Below are 13,590 nucleotides of genomic sequence, written 5' to 3'. Positions count from 1 at the left end.
TTACAGGGGTGACCTTGCTACGAGTGAAGTTCACACTCATACCTGAGAACACCACGCCTGCTGCATAAACGCAGTCTCCAGGTTGAGGTTATCAAGGCAGCCAGTCCTTGCTACCCTGAGCTAATAAAAGCTCATCTTTGTAAAGAACTCCGCATGCTTGTTTTGGGGGCGTCCAGTTCCTGTTCTGTGGTTGCCCGGAACTCACGGATCAGTCGGCTTTTGCCTCACCAGTGCTTGAACTAAAGGTGTGCACAAGCGTGTCCACCCTGCACGCGGTTTCCTTAAATCTTTTGGTGTATGATTTTTGGGACAGGCTCTCCACCTTCTACAGTCCAGGCTAGCCTCCCCTTCTACAGTCCAGGCTAGCCTCCCCTCCTACAGTCCAGGCTAGCCTCCCCTTCTACAGTCCAGGCTAGCCTCCCCTCCTACAGTCCAGGCTAGCCTCCCCTTCTACAGTCCAGGCTAGCCTCCCCTCCTACAGTCCAGGCTAGCCTCCCCTCCTACAGTCCAGGCTAGCCTCCCCTCCTACAGTCCAGGCTAGCCTCCCCTCCTACAGTCCAGGCTAGCCTCCCCTTCTACAGTCCAGGCTAGCCTCCCCTCCTACAGTCCAGGCTAGCCTCCCCTTCTACAGTCCAGGCTAGCCTCCCCTTCTACAGTCCAGGCTAGCCTCCCCTTCTACAGTCCAGGCTAGCCTCCCCTTCTACAGTCCAGGCTAGCCTCCCCTTCTACAGTCCAGGCTAGCCTCCCCTTCTACAGTCCAGGCTAGCCTCCCCTTCTACAGTCCAGGCTAGCCTCCCCTTCTACAGTCCAGGCTAGCCTCCCCTTCTACAGTCCAGGCTAGCCTCCCCTTCTACAGTCCAGGCTAGCCTCCCCTTCTACAGTCCAGGCTAGCCTCATCTTCTACAGTCCAGGCTAGCCTCACCTTCTACAGTCCAGGCTAGCCTCATCTTCTACAGTCCAGGCTAGCCTCACCTTCTACAGTCCAGGCTAGCCTCACCTTCTATAATCCAGGCTAGCCTCAAGCTCGTGGCACTTCTCCTGCCTCAGCCTCCCGAGTGCTGGGTTACATACAGGTATGGACCAGCACAGCAGCCTGACTCTTTTCTCAACAGTGGACCTTTGACCACCGTCCATCCTACCCCAGGGTACGGCGGCATCTGCCTCTGCAGGATGCACACGCTAACAAAGACAGAGAACTGCTGCCGCAGCACCCTCCCTGCTCCCAGGCTCAGAGTAAACATCTAGGATGTGGGTGACAGTGTCACAGATTCTTTCCTCCCCATTCAACCAAATTCAGGGCATTACTCACGTCCACACTGCTTCTAGCATCCCCGTGGGCCAGAACTGAAGCCATGGAGGCCGCTGGTGGTTAGCTAGCTGGATGGCCTCTGCCCTGCTTCCTGGATTCTGGGGACACTTCTCTTTGTTAGGACTCCAGCAGAGGGTGGAGAAAGACAGTGACCAGTGACAGGGTGGGGAGTGGGGCGGGAGCACAGGCAGTTCAGTTGTCAGGCTGGCCTGACATATCTGATTTAAAGTTATAGCCAAAGGAGGTTTTTTGGTGTTTTGTTTTTTTCACCTTATCTGGGGATTTCAAAGAACACCCCTAACTCCCCTCTCAGGTTTCCTCATATAACACTGGGCGAGCGAGGGAGGCCTCATGCGCAGAGGGCAGGATATTATCTCCCCACGCCTTTGGCCCACCTTCCTTCTCTAGTGACACAAAGGAGACAGGGATGGCCTGACCCGGGTCACTTCGCTTCACGGGGCTCTATCTCAGAGGGGTGTAGAATAGTATCCTTGGCAAGGGCTTGACATCCAAGGAGACTCAGAAGCAGAAACAAACGTAGGGAGATGAGACCAGGAAGGACATAGGGACAGGCGCCCAGATGAACTGTGACAGGTCACTATCCAAGTGTAAGATCATCTGCAAACCCAGCCAAAGTGCCATGGCACTTACACAAATCTTTCAAAAAAAAAAAAAAGGCATACCACCTCTTAGATCTGGGCCATTGCAATGCTGTGTTTTACACAGCCCCGAGTTAGGCAGTCACAATTCAACCCTGAGCAGGACTTGGTTCCGGTACTCCTGCCTGGCAAGCATGTGTGTTAAACCCACGGCCCGAGAAGCAAAGTTTTCATTTGTGAAGATTCTCAGTCATAACCAAAAATCATACATTACTTTCCCTCCACTAGGAGTATTGCCAGCAGCATCCCCTCTGCTCACAGTCGCTTAGAATCAAAGCCTGGTGGGTTTTTCTAGGGGACTCTAGGCACAGTCTAGCCCAACCCTCGCTTAACAGAGCAAGAGCCCCAAGGTCCAGAGAAGCTCACCTCATCTTCCCAGCAACTCTGCCAGTGAGGAAACTGAGGCCTGCACACTAAGCCTGCACCCTGTAAGGGACCGAGCGAGAGCTGCAGCCCAGGCTCAGATCTGCTCAGCTCCAAGGGTTCAGAGCCAGCCGCGCCCTCATGGAGTCTGTTCGCACTGCAGGTCATTCCAGACCGGCCAAGAAGTGAGCGTGCTTTAAAGGGCCTGGTACACTTTTGTGAGTCTTTATAAAAGCAAACAACCAAATGAGTTTTTTTAATTAAAAAAAATTAACACATCAGTGTCATGTTTTAAAAAAAAAAAAAGCCTTACAGGGCCTGGAGAGGTGACTTAGTGGCTAGGAGCACTGTCATCTGCTCTTCCAAAGGGCTCGGGTTCAGTTCCCAGCACCCACGCAGCAGCTCACAACTGTCTGCAACTCCAGTTCCAAAGGATCTGAAACCAGCACACCAACCAATACACAGAAAGCAAAATGAAATTTAAAAAGAACTTTTTTAAAGCATTACACTCATGTAAGAAACTATCCCTAGTTTCTAAAAATAAATAGAGGTGAAATATGCTAAAAGGCCAGAGACTCACAGTTGCCACTAAGGAAGGGAGAGAGAGAAGGGGGGGGCGGTGTTCAATAAACCAAATTTTGCAAAACCTTAGTAATTATTTACTCCAGAAGATGAAACAAGGGGTCACCACAGTAGTCTCACATTTTGTAATATTTATTCTTAAGCCCCTCCACAAATCTGAGTCCATAAATCAGGGGGAATCTACTAAACAATGAAATCTGTATATGTACACGTCACTTCTACACTAACAGTTCTTTTTTTTTTTTTTTTTTTTTTTTTTTTTGGTTTTTTAAGACAGGGTTTCTCTGTGTAGCCTTGGCTGTCCTGGACTCCTTTTGTAGACCAGGCTGGCTTCAAACTCACAGCGATCTGCCTGCCTCTGCCTCCCGAGTGCTGGGATTAAAGGCATGTACCACCACACCCGGCTACACTAACAGTTCTTAGCGTCGCAGCCTTGCTTATGCACTGAGCTGTTTCACTCATCAGTCTGTCCCGCCGGGGAAGAGCTAACCGTCTTCAGCCACCTTCAGGACCACGCCACGAGTCCTCTGGTGAAAACCGAGCACTCAGTATGCTGTGAGGACCTGAGGTCAAAGAACAGACCCACACCTTCGTCTAAGCGTGTGTGGATGCACCCCGGCTTGGTTGTCTCCTGGGAGATTCTGGATCGCCTTCTTAGGCCCTCACAGGCCAGAGAGCAGCCTGGATTTATGTGACAGGTGCACCTGCTGTGACCTCCTGGCAGACACCAGAACAGTGAGAGGGAGAGGGTAGAAAGTGAGACTTATGGGTAATTTTTAGTATCTGGAAGCCCAGACTCCACCCCTGAACTGCATTCTCTACCCAGGCCAGGATGCTGGCAAGGTACAGCAAGGTGCCATTGCGTCCTCATATTTTCTAAGTATTTCATCACAGATGTCATCAGACAAATGACCACAGACAGACAGACAGGACAGACAGACGAGATAAGGTGCTGAGACATCAGCAAGCTGCCTGGCTATTTATTTTTAAGAGTGTCCAAGGAAAATGCATACTACTACAGTGTCATGAGATCAGAGGCATGTCACCTCTGTCGACAGGCCACCCTCACACAGGACACAGATATTCAAGGGCTGCAGCTCGCTGGAGATTAGCGGGCACCGTTCCAGCTGGGAGGAGAGAGGGGCACAGAGGTTGCCGGTTTTACCCTCCTCACTTCTCTCTCCCGCAGCTTCAAAGTTAGCAGGAGGCCGGGTTCTGGTCTGTTCCCCGCGTCTCCTCTACCCTTCCAATTGACCCACTTCTATAAAAATGAAAAATAAAACCCCTGTTCACCACAGGTCAAACCGAAGTTTGAGAAAGGCAGGGTGTGCTGGGCAAGGCTGGCAAACGACAGAAACTTCCAACTGAGCAAACTGGATATGGAAATCAACACCAATCTCCACCAGCATCATCTGAAAATCCTGTCTGCCCAGGAAGGCACCGTTCTGCCACTAAAGCGAGGCGCTCCTTGGCTACCCTGCACACACACAGCACCACAAAGGCCACAGACCCATTATCTCCTCACATGTTCCAAGGAACACACCCACAAACAAGTCCACTTCAAGAAAACAAAACGCCAAGAGCTGCTAAAAGTTTCCAGCTGCCCGGAGGTGCTCCCTGCAGCACAGACTGCTGCTCTCCAGGCACGAGCCCAGCATCTGAGCGTGCCCTCTTTTCCAAAGACAGCAGGGCCGTCCCTGGCTGTGGAAAAGTTGATTTTAAAACTTCATCTTCCCCAGTACACAGAGGCCTGCTCTCCAGGAGCGGCTGCCACGACTGGGATCATCTTGGTTTGCCTTGCTCTACTGGCCCTCAAATCCGCAGGCTCCAAAGCGATTTGCGTCAAGGATGAAACCAGCAAGTCCCCGACACCGGGCAGAGATGTGTCCACCCAAAGCATCCGCGGGGACATCCCCACGCTGGAGCGCCGGCTGGGTGGGAAAGACCCCACCTTCTCTACACGCTGCGTGGCGGGGCACCTGCTAAGCCCCCCCCCCCGCCGCCAACACTAATGACGCGGTGGAGGACAGCGAAACTTCCCGGTGCGCAGAGGACAGGTAACGTGGGGGCAGGGAAGCGGACGGAGGGCAGGAATTTCCCAGGAGGAGAGGATCAGCCCTAGGAGGGCGAGCTCTGGACTCTGGAAGTCGCGGGGGCCCCTCCGAGCTCTCCCTGCGCCACGCTCGCCCGCCCTCCTGCTCCGGATTTACCGGGGCGCTGGCCAGGCCCGCCCGCCACCTGCGCGCCCCACTCACCAAGAGCACCGAGCCGCGCACCACCTCCGACACGCTCTGCCGCAGCTCCGCCGCCGTGCCCGGCTTGCTCAGCGCCCGGGTGAACTTCCGAGTCTCCGCCGCCGACGGAGGGAGCGGCTGCTGCGCCATCCTCCGACCGCCAACGCCGCGGGCCCCGGAGCGCGCGGTCCGGCCCGGTCGTGCCGCCGCCAGGTGCGCCCCGGGCACGGGAACCGGCGGTCCCTGTGGGATCTTCGGGCGCAGCGGCTCGGGCCACGCCCTCCCGCCGCGTCACGCCCCGAGGTGTTCTCCTCGGGCCCCTGTGCCTGCGGCGGCGCCCCGGCTCGTTCCGGACAGTCTTGCGCGCTGCGCCCGCCGCCGCTCCCCCATGCCACCGACCTCGGTGCGCGGCCGCCTCCTGGGGGCGGAGCTTCAGGAGAGGCGGGGCAGGGCCTGCCGGAGGGGCGGGGCGACCTGGGGGAGGGGCGGGCGGTGGGGGCGGAGCCTGCAGGGTAGGGCGGGGCCTGCGAACAGGGACCGGCCCCGGGAGTCTGGCGACAATCACGGCCCCAGAGGGCACAGACCCTGGATCCCGGGGTCCGCGGAGACACTGTGAGGGCCTCACGGAGCCCGTGAAGGTGCGGGCTCGCTGGCACCATGATGCCCGGGACGGGGCACCGGACAACGAGGTCTTTATTTATGTGACACCGAGAAGACTCAAGTCCCTGGAGACTGGCAGACCTCGGCCCGCGTGCTGCGTCACCGTGGACGCCAGTCGGGCTCCTGGACCTCGATTATCTCGGCTGCAGCCTGAGGACAGCGGGCTGCAAGGGGCGGGTGTGACTCAGCGGCGGCACCGCGGAGCGGGGCTGTGTGTGCCGAGCCTGGGACCCCCGGGGGCGCCGCTGCTGGTGGCAGGCGTGGCTCCGAGAGCACCGTCTCCCGCATGCAGCCTTTCCTGCCGTCCCCTAAATCTTCCTTCCCTCTCGTGAAGTACGAGGCTGCAGCCCCAGCTCCCGCACGTAAACACCGGGGCCTTACTCTCCGCTGTGCGCATGCCCTGTAGCCTGGTCGGGGCGGACTCTCCGGCCTCAGGGCGGCTCCGCCGATTGGCTCGGCTGCTCAAGCCACACCCACCAGCCCTGATGGACAGCGTCTTACCTGCCTGGTCAGCTTCCGAAGGCTTGTTGGCCTTCCTGATCAAGTATCCCCGAAATTGGAATTGCGTCCCACCTCACCGCAAAAAAAATCCAAAGCCTGGCCTAAAGCTAATCTTAAAGCGCAAGGGCGAAAACACCTAGTTTAGAGAGCAAACCGCCACGGTTCTGGACTTAAGGAGCAGGCCTGGCGCATGCAGTTGGTACTCAGTAAGTGCTTGCTGAGAATACACACACACACACACACACACACACACACACACACACACACACACTGTAGTCCACAGGGTGTAATAGACTTTTTTTTCCTTCATCGTTTAAGATATTTTTTAGTTTGAATTACTCTGCGGGTCTGTGTACCTGAGTGCAGAGCTCTGGAAGGCAGAGCTTCGGACCTTTTCTTTCCTTTTTTTTTTTTTTTTTTTAATTACACACCAGATTTTTCTCTCCTCAGAGGAAACCTGGGCGGGCCTAGACATTTCTCAGAGTACAGCCACGTGATAACAGAGCTGGGGCAGGCCAACCACACCCGGCTTTTTGTGGAAAAACTATAACAGTTTTGTCTGACTGTGCACAGCTTCGGTTCTGGGGACGGCAGCCCTGTCACATGAACTGAGACAGAGGTCTGAATCATGAAGCTCTCTGAAACAACACAGACCAGACCCCAGCCGTGTCACAAAGGCTCTAACATGTTTTAGTTCAAAACGGTTTGGGTCTGGCTTCCAAGACTCTAGTGGGAGTCAGTTTGCAAAGATGGTGAACTCTCTTCAGTTTTCCTTTTTCAGTTGGAACTCTGTTTTCTTAACACGGGGGCTTAGTAGCTCAGGGTGTCCTCAGATTCAGAGCAATCCTCCGGCATCAGCCACCCAAGTCCTGGGATTGCTGCTGTAAACTATCACACCTAACTACAGATGCCTTTTTAAAATCCCAAACAAGCCGGGAGTTGCACACCTTTAGTCCTGGCACTCAGAAGGTAGCAGTGATACTGAGTTCAAGACTACCTTGGTCCAGTTGGTGAGTTCCAGCACAGGTCTCTCTACAGAGGCCTGCGTTGTGTCTTATTCACTTTAAGGTATGCACACGTTCTAATGACATGCTAGTTTTGTTTTGTTCTGAAAGTGTCTCCTCTATAGTTAAGGCTGGTCTTGATTCATGATGCACCTGCCTCAGGCTCCCAGTGCTGGGATTAGGAGCACATGTTCACTACACACCTGGAAATATAATTCTCTTTAAATATCAGATTTATCTTGAAAGAGAACTCTATTTTCCAAAGGAAAAAATAAATAACCTATTAAGAGTAAGAACTTGGGGCTGGAAAGATGGCTCAGAGGTTGAGAGCACTGGCTGCTCTTCCAGAGGTCCCGAGCTCAGTTCCCAGCAGCCACATGGTGGCTCACAGCCATCTACAATGAGATCTAGTTCTGCAGGCACACACACAGGGAGAATGCCTTCTTTAGTCTCCGACTTGTACATACACATGCACACCAACAAATGCATATACATACACATAAATAAAAATTGAAAAGTTAAATCTTGAAAAAAATAAACCTACTTCTCAAGAGTAGAGACAAATTATAAACAGCCAAAGTGATAATCAGGAGAAGTAGCAGAAGTCCTCAGAAAGGCATAGCGTGCTGTTCTCCCCGCCCCCCATATATATGCTCATATATATATATGCTTATGGTACCAGCAAAAAGAATAAAACATTTATGCTTAAAAGAAACCCAAGACTTGTACATTAAAAATTAGAAAATATAATTGAAAGACAGTACAGAGAGACTTGCCATGGCATTGAATTACAAGACATAATATTATTAAAATAAAAGCAAAAGATGGTGGCATATGTCTATAATCCAGCATGCAGGAGGCTGAGGCAGAGGGATTACATATTTGAGACCAGTCTGGATGACACAGCATGTTCTGGGCCAGCCTAAGTCAACAGGGAGACTTTGTCTCAAACATTACAAATTGTTAAAATGAAATAGTCCCCAAGTTAAGGTATACAGAATCCCTATCAAAATTCCACTTGGGTTTTTATAGCTATGAAACTGACCAAAAAAGTCTCATGAAATGCAAGAAACCTAGAGTATCCAGCACAGTTGTAAAAATAAAAATTGGACTATGTAGTATTGGCATAAGGACAGAAATCCAAACCAATGGGATTTAATTAGTGATTCCAAAATAAACAAATGCATTATGGGCAGAAGTGCCACGACTGTTGGACGGGCAACTTAATATGCACATGAAAAAGAAAGAAGTTCACACCTGTATGTCAGATAATATCTAAGTCTGCGTTGTAGGCTAGCACACCAAAGACGTGAATCTAGGCTAAAAACTGTAAACCACTTAGCATGGAGGCATACATTTTTATAGACTTGAATGAGACAATGGCTTCAAGAAGAAAAGGCCAAAGAAAGCAAATAAATTGTATTTCATCTAAATTGAAAATCTGTGTGTTTGAAAGGACAAGTCATGCAGGACAAGGCAAACTGCTACAGTCCCCCAGAGTTTGGCTGTTGGGCCGGCCTGCTGACTCTCCTTCCTGGGAGGAGGGGCAGGTCAGGAGGGTCGTGGGTATGCAGTTCTGCCCTAATTCAGATGGTCCTGGGGGGGGGTCTCTGGGGAAGGCTGGAGGATACAGGTGGGGAGGGCTCGGAGGGAGGACTCCATCTACACAGGTGCGGGAGAGTTGTCACCCATGCAGGGTGCTGACCTTCCATGTGCCTACACTCAGACCATCCACGAACCTGCTGATCTGCTTTTATTTTAGTAATATTGTATCTTGCAATTCAATGCCACAGCAGTGAAGCCTCTGGAGCCCCAGTGAGCAATGTCACTGGAACTAGAGGAGGAGGAGGAGGACAGCTGCCCAAGGGGAAAGAACTGTAGCACCGGCACACTAGCAAGGAAGTGTTTGTAAATCATTTATAATGAGCTAGTGTCCCAACTTTATAGAGAACTTATAACTCCATGATATACACAAACTTAATTTTTAAAAAAGGACAAAGTAGATGAGCATGGTGGCACACGCCTGTGATCCCAACGCTCGGGAGGCAGAGGCAGGTGAATCGCTGTGAGTTCGAGGCCAGCCTGGTCTACAAAATGAGTCCAGGGCAGCTAGAGCTACATAGAGAAACCCTGTCTCAAAAACAGAAAAAAAAATGGACAAAGGAACTATTTGTCCATTTTATATATTTGTTCAGGTATACAAATGTCCCAAAGCATATGAAAAGACACCCCAAAACATTAGTCTTTTGGAAAATGCAATGAAAAACAAAATAAGGTGTTTTCACACACTGGGTAGTGGCAGTAAGTGAGAAAGGGAGCGAAAGTAAAATGTGTAGATGAAGAGAAATTAGAGTCTTCAAAGATTGTGGGTGGACAGTATTGTCAAATAAAATATCTTTTTGTAAAACAGTTTGGAGATTTCTCAATTTGTTGTTGTTGTGGTGGTGGTGGTTGTTTGGTTTTTTGTTTTTTTCAAGACAGGCTGGTCCCCGAGTGCTGGGATTACAGGCGTGGGCCACATCACCCGCCTAGATTCCTCAAAATTTGAGACATGCAATTAACATGTGTTCAACAATTTCTACCCCTAAGCAGCCACACAGGAGAACTGATAACTGTTCGCACACAAAATAACTCACCATGTGTTTTTAAAATTAACACCATTCATTCTAACCAAAGCCTGTAATGAACACAAACTCCATTATTGTTGAATGGGTAAGCAAAACGTAGCACAAGAGGGTACTATTCAATAATAAAATAAGGAATATACTGCTTTGTGTTATTATATATATGTATATGTTTATATATATATGACACATTATATATCAAGCAAGCAGACACAAAGGAAATACAAATAGTTTATCCTAGAGCCAAATTTGAGTGACCACAGAGGCAGTTTCATGAAGCTGTATAGTCTTTAAGAACAAAGAAAGTCATGAATCAAGGCACATTTAAAATCCACTAGTGAGCATCATCACCCTGGAGGTGGTGGGACCTGGGAGGATGGCGCCTGAAAATTAGGCAGACTAAATTCTCATGCAATAAGCAACTTTATTCAGAGCATCAGCCAATTTATACTCTGAGAGTTAAGAAGAGTCACCTGGGAAAAGTGTACAATCACAAGGATACGCTGAATATGGCAAAACAAACAAACAAACAAACAAAACCACGTTTTTCCACTGAGGTGTATAAACAAATAACAACAGCCAACCTGAAGTAAACTCACTCGTGTCCACCACACCGTGGGGGGCGGGGGCACAAAAACACGTTCTAAGAACAATTCCATGGTTTGAAAAAATCTGAGGTCACAAGCCTTGTTTTCTTAGAGTTTTCCCACAAGCACTCAGCATTCTTTTTCCCCATGCTGTGAATTGTTTTGTTTTGTTTTTTTGTTTTTCAAGGCAGGGTTTCTCTGTGTAGCCTTGGCCATCCTGGACTCACTTTGTAGACCAGGCTGTCCTAGAACTCACAGCGATCCACCTGCCTCTGTCTCCCGAGCGCTGGGATTAAAGTCGTGTGCCACCACACCCAGATATTTTAATATAGCTATATAAGAGGTGTTCTTAGACCCTGCTCTGGCAGGTGGGCCCATTGGAGAGGCGGTTACAGGGACGCTTTGTTTATAGGCCCGGGATGGATGCTGTCTGATGCCATCCTTAGCTTTGAGGTTGGTGGAAGCTGTGAACTCTAAGTTAATAGGTTCCAAAAGGTTTTTTTTTTTTAACCTATTAGTCACGGGATGCTAGTTCTGACACAGAGGTGGGCAGGGAGCGGGTACCCATGCTCTAAAGCTAACTGAGATGTGGTAATTAGCTCTGGGGCGGCAACATTCCTACCCCTCCACATCACTGCAGGCATAGCTTCTTTCCAGAAATTCTTGTTCACAAAATGTCCAGAACCAGAATAAGAAAACCCACAGAGGCAGAAACTAAGTGTGCCGGTGCCAGAGGCTGGGGAGGAAGCCGCGGAGAAAGGCTGCTGACGTGCATAGTTTCTTCTTAGGTAAAGAGAGCGACCCTGAACTGAATATGCCTTGAGCCACGAGACACAGCGTGAGAACATCTTAGAGGATACTGTGGTGACTTTGAACTTGACTCTGGGTTCTGAGCTCAGGAAAACATCAGTAGACGTTGACCACCCCGGTTTCTCTTCCTGGATGAGCAGACAGAGGACTACATTTTCAAAAACCTCCCTCACGATGAGCTACAGATGTGCAACAAGATCTACTTAACAGAAGTAATTGAGATGTTACGTGAAATTTCTGCACCTGGCCGCAAAGCTCCCTTCGTGATTCTCCAGAACTCTCTTTTGGTTGCCACAGTAACCATGGGAACCAGATGTGAAGGCAGCCAGACCTCTGAGTCATCCTTTACGGAAGAGCACACACTTTCTAATGAGTAGCATTCATAATGGGTCGGTACGATCAAAAATGGAACTTTGTGTCAAGCCACAAGGGGTGTTTACAGCTGTGTTAGAACAGGCCGAGGCAGGGGAGAATAGAATACATTCCAGAAAACCAGATGGGTGACACCAGTCCAAAACTAAAGGGGACTATGCCTATTGATAGATCGATTTGGGAGATGGTTTGGGAGAATGTTTCTGCACAGCAATTGGAGCGGCTCATAGGCTGAAGCATGCGAGCAGTGAGTTAGATGTAAGCCCGCCTCTAAGGACAGAGAGAACTCCCACACCTCTTCTGGCCTGCTCACAGGCCCGAGTGGAAGGCAGACATACAGTCAGACCCTGAGAGGATGGGATGGATGAGTAACGACTGACTTTACAAAGACTGGGTGGCCAGCTCCACTGAGAGGGCTGACTTTTCACTGAACACAGCCCTGTGACCAGTATCCACACAGGGACGGCACAGAGGACCTGGGGTGAAACACGCTTGCATGGTGATGTGTAGAAAATACTATCAGAGCCTGGCATGGTGGCGCATGTCTTTAATCCCAGCACTGGGAAGGCAGAGGCAGGTCGATCTCTGTGAGTTCAAGGCCAGCATGGTCTACAGAGCAAGTTCCAGGACAGCTAGGGCTGCACAGTGAAACCCTGTCTCAAAAATCAGGCCAGCCAGCCAGCCAGCAAAAGTTATTAGCCACCAGGGTTGAGGAGATGGATCTGAAGTTTAAAGCACTGCTGCTCTTGCAGGGAACCTGAGTTAGGCTCCTGGTACCCACATGGCAGCTCAGAACCATCTGCTCTTCTAGTACAAGGGGTTATACGCCCTCCTGTGGCCCTAACATGCACCTGCACACGTATGATGCACATACCATGCAGGCAAAAGACTCATACATGTAAAATAAAAACAAGTTAGCAGGGGCAGGAGAGATGGCTCTGAGCCAGGAGCTCTCGCCGTCTTTACAGTACCACATGGCGGCTCAGAACCACCACAGGCCTCCCGTTGCAGGGCACCTGACGACCTCCTCTGACCTCTGCAGGCACCAATGGACAAATACTTACCCACATAAAATAAAGCCTTCAAACAAAATTTTTCACTGTTTAAGGAATTTTCATTAAAGCAAGAATTTTTAAATCCAAATTATGTTTCCTTGCTCATTTATTAGTTTTGTTATCTGAAACAGAGCTGGTGTCCCTAAGTATTCCACAGGGAAGAAATTTAAAAGAATGCTTTACGTTCTGGCATTTTGCTAAAAAAAAAAACAAAAAAACTCAAGGTCTATAAAACACTAATATGTTTTTATATTTTACTGTGTTTTTGAATTTTTGTTATTTTTAAATCAAGTAATCTAGAGATAGCATTGTTAAAACAACTTTTAATTTAAAAAATTTTTTAAACGAAAGAGAAATGTTCTCAGGGCTGTTTTTGACAGAGAAAAGAAAACATCAGCGAGTCTGTAAGACAATATATGATTTTAAAAAAACAACAACAACCAGCTTTAGACATTTATCATGTTCCTGGAGAGCACTGGCAACACTGCTCACCGTGCACAGTGTCCAGACTATGAGGCAACTCCTCACGCACAGCCAAGGACCGGTCTCCACCGCAGCGTCTCTCCGTTTACGCATATTTGCTATTCCCGCAGTACTGTTCCTGTTTTGTAAACCATGTTCATATTACATATAGATTGGGCAACATGAAGCATCAAATTCCATTTGCTCGTTTCTTGATCTGCGCACATGACTCAGACCACGATTAATAGTGCCCTTTATAACTGTGTACACAAAGCCGAAGCTGCCCCGCAGCGTGATAAGCAGGTAGTGAACGACAAGTGAAATCGTCTTTAATGTCAACAGCATGCATTATATATAACCACCTAAGG

The 13,590-nt window shown here is 49.7% G+C and overlaps 1 protein-coding gene across 5 annotated transcripts in view; it reads right to left on the bottom strand.

Moving 5' to 3' along the window:
* The window catches only part of DOCK9 (dedicator of cytokinesis 9), a 262,679-nt gene extending 257,113 nt beyond the window's left edge, over positions 1-5,566 (bottom strand). For 4 of the 5 annotated variants that reach the window (XM_084767085.1, XM_084767065.1, XM_084767073.1 and 1 more), the window contains exon 1: positions 5,169-5,565. In XM_084767085.1, the coding sequence (XP_084623211.1) occupies positions 5,169-5,297 (129 nt within the window). In that variant the 5' untranslated portion in view covers positions 5,298-5,565. Of the gene's footprint in view, positions 1-5,168 lie in introns of all 5 variants that reach the window. The other variant, XM_084767070.1, reaches the window with a different exon arrangement.
* Positions 5,567-13,590: the final 8,024 nt, after the last annotated feature.

The sequence above is a fragment of the Acomys minous genome, assembly GCF_964271855.1.
Source record: "Acomys minous genome assembly, chromosome: 18".
NCBI classification, from domain to species: Eukaryota; Metazoa; Chordata; class Mammalia; order Rodentia; family Muridae; genus Acomys; species Acomys minous.
Note: the sequence above shows the minus strand (reverse complement) of the source record. Positions and strands in the feature narration are given on the sequence as shown.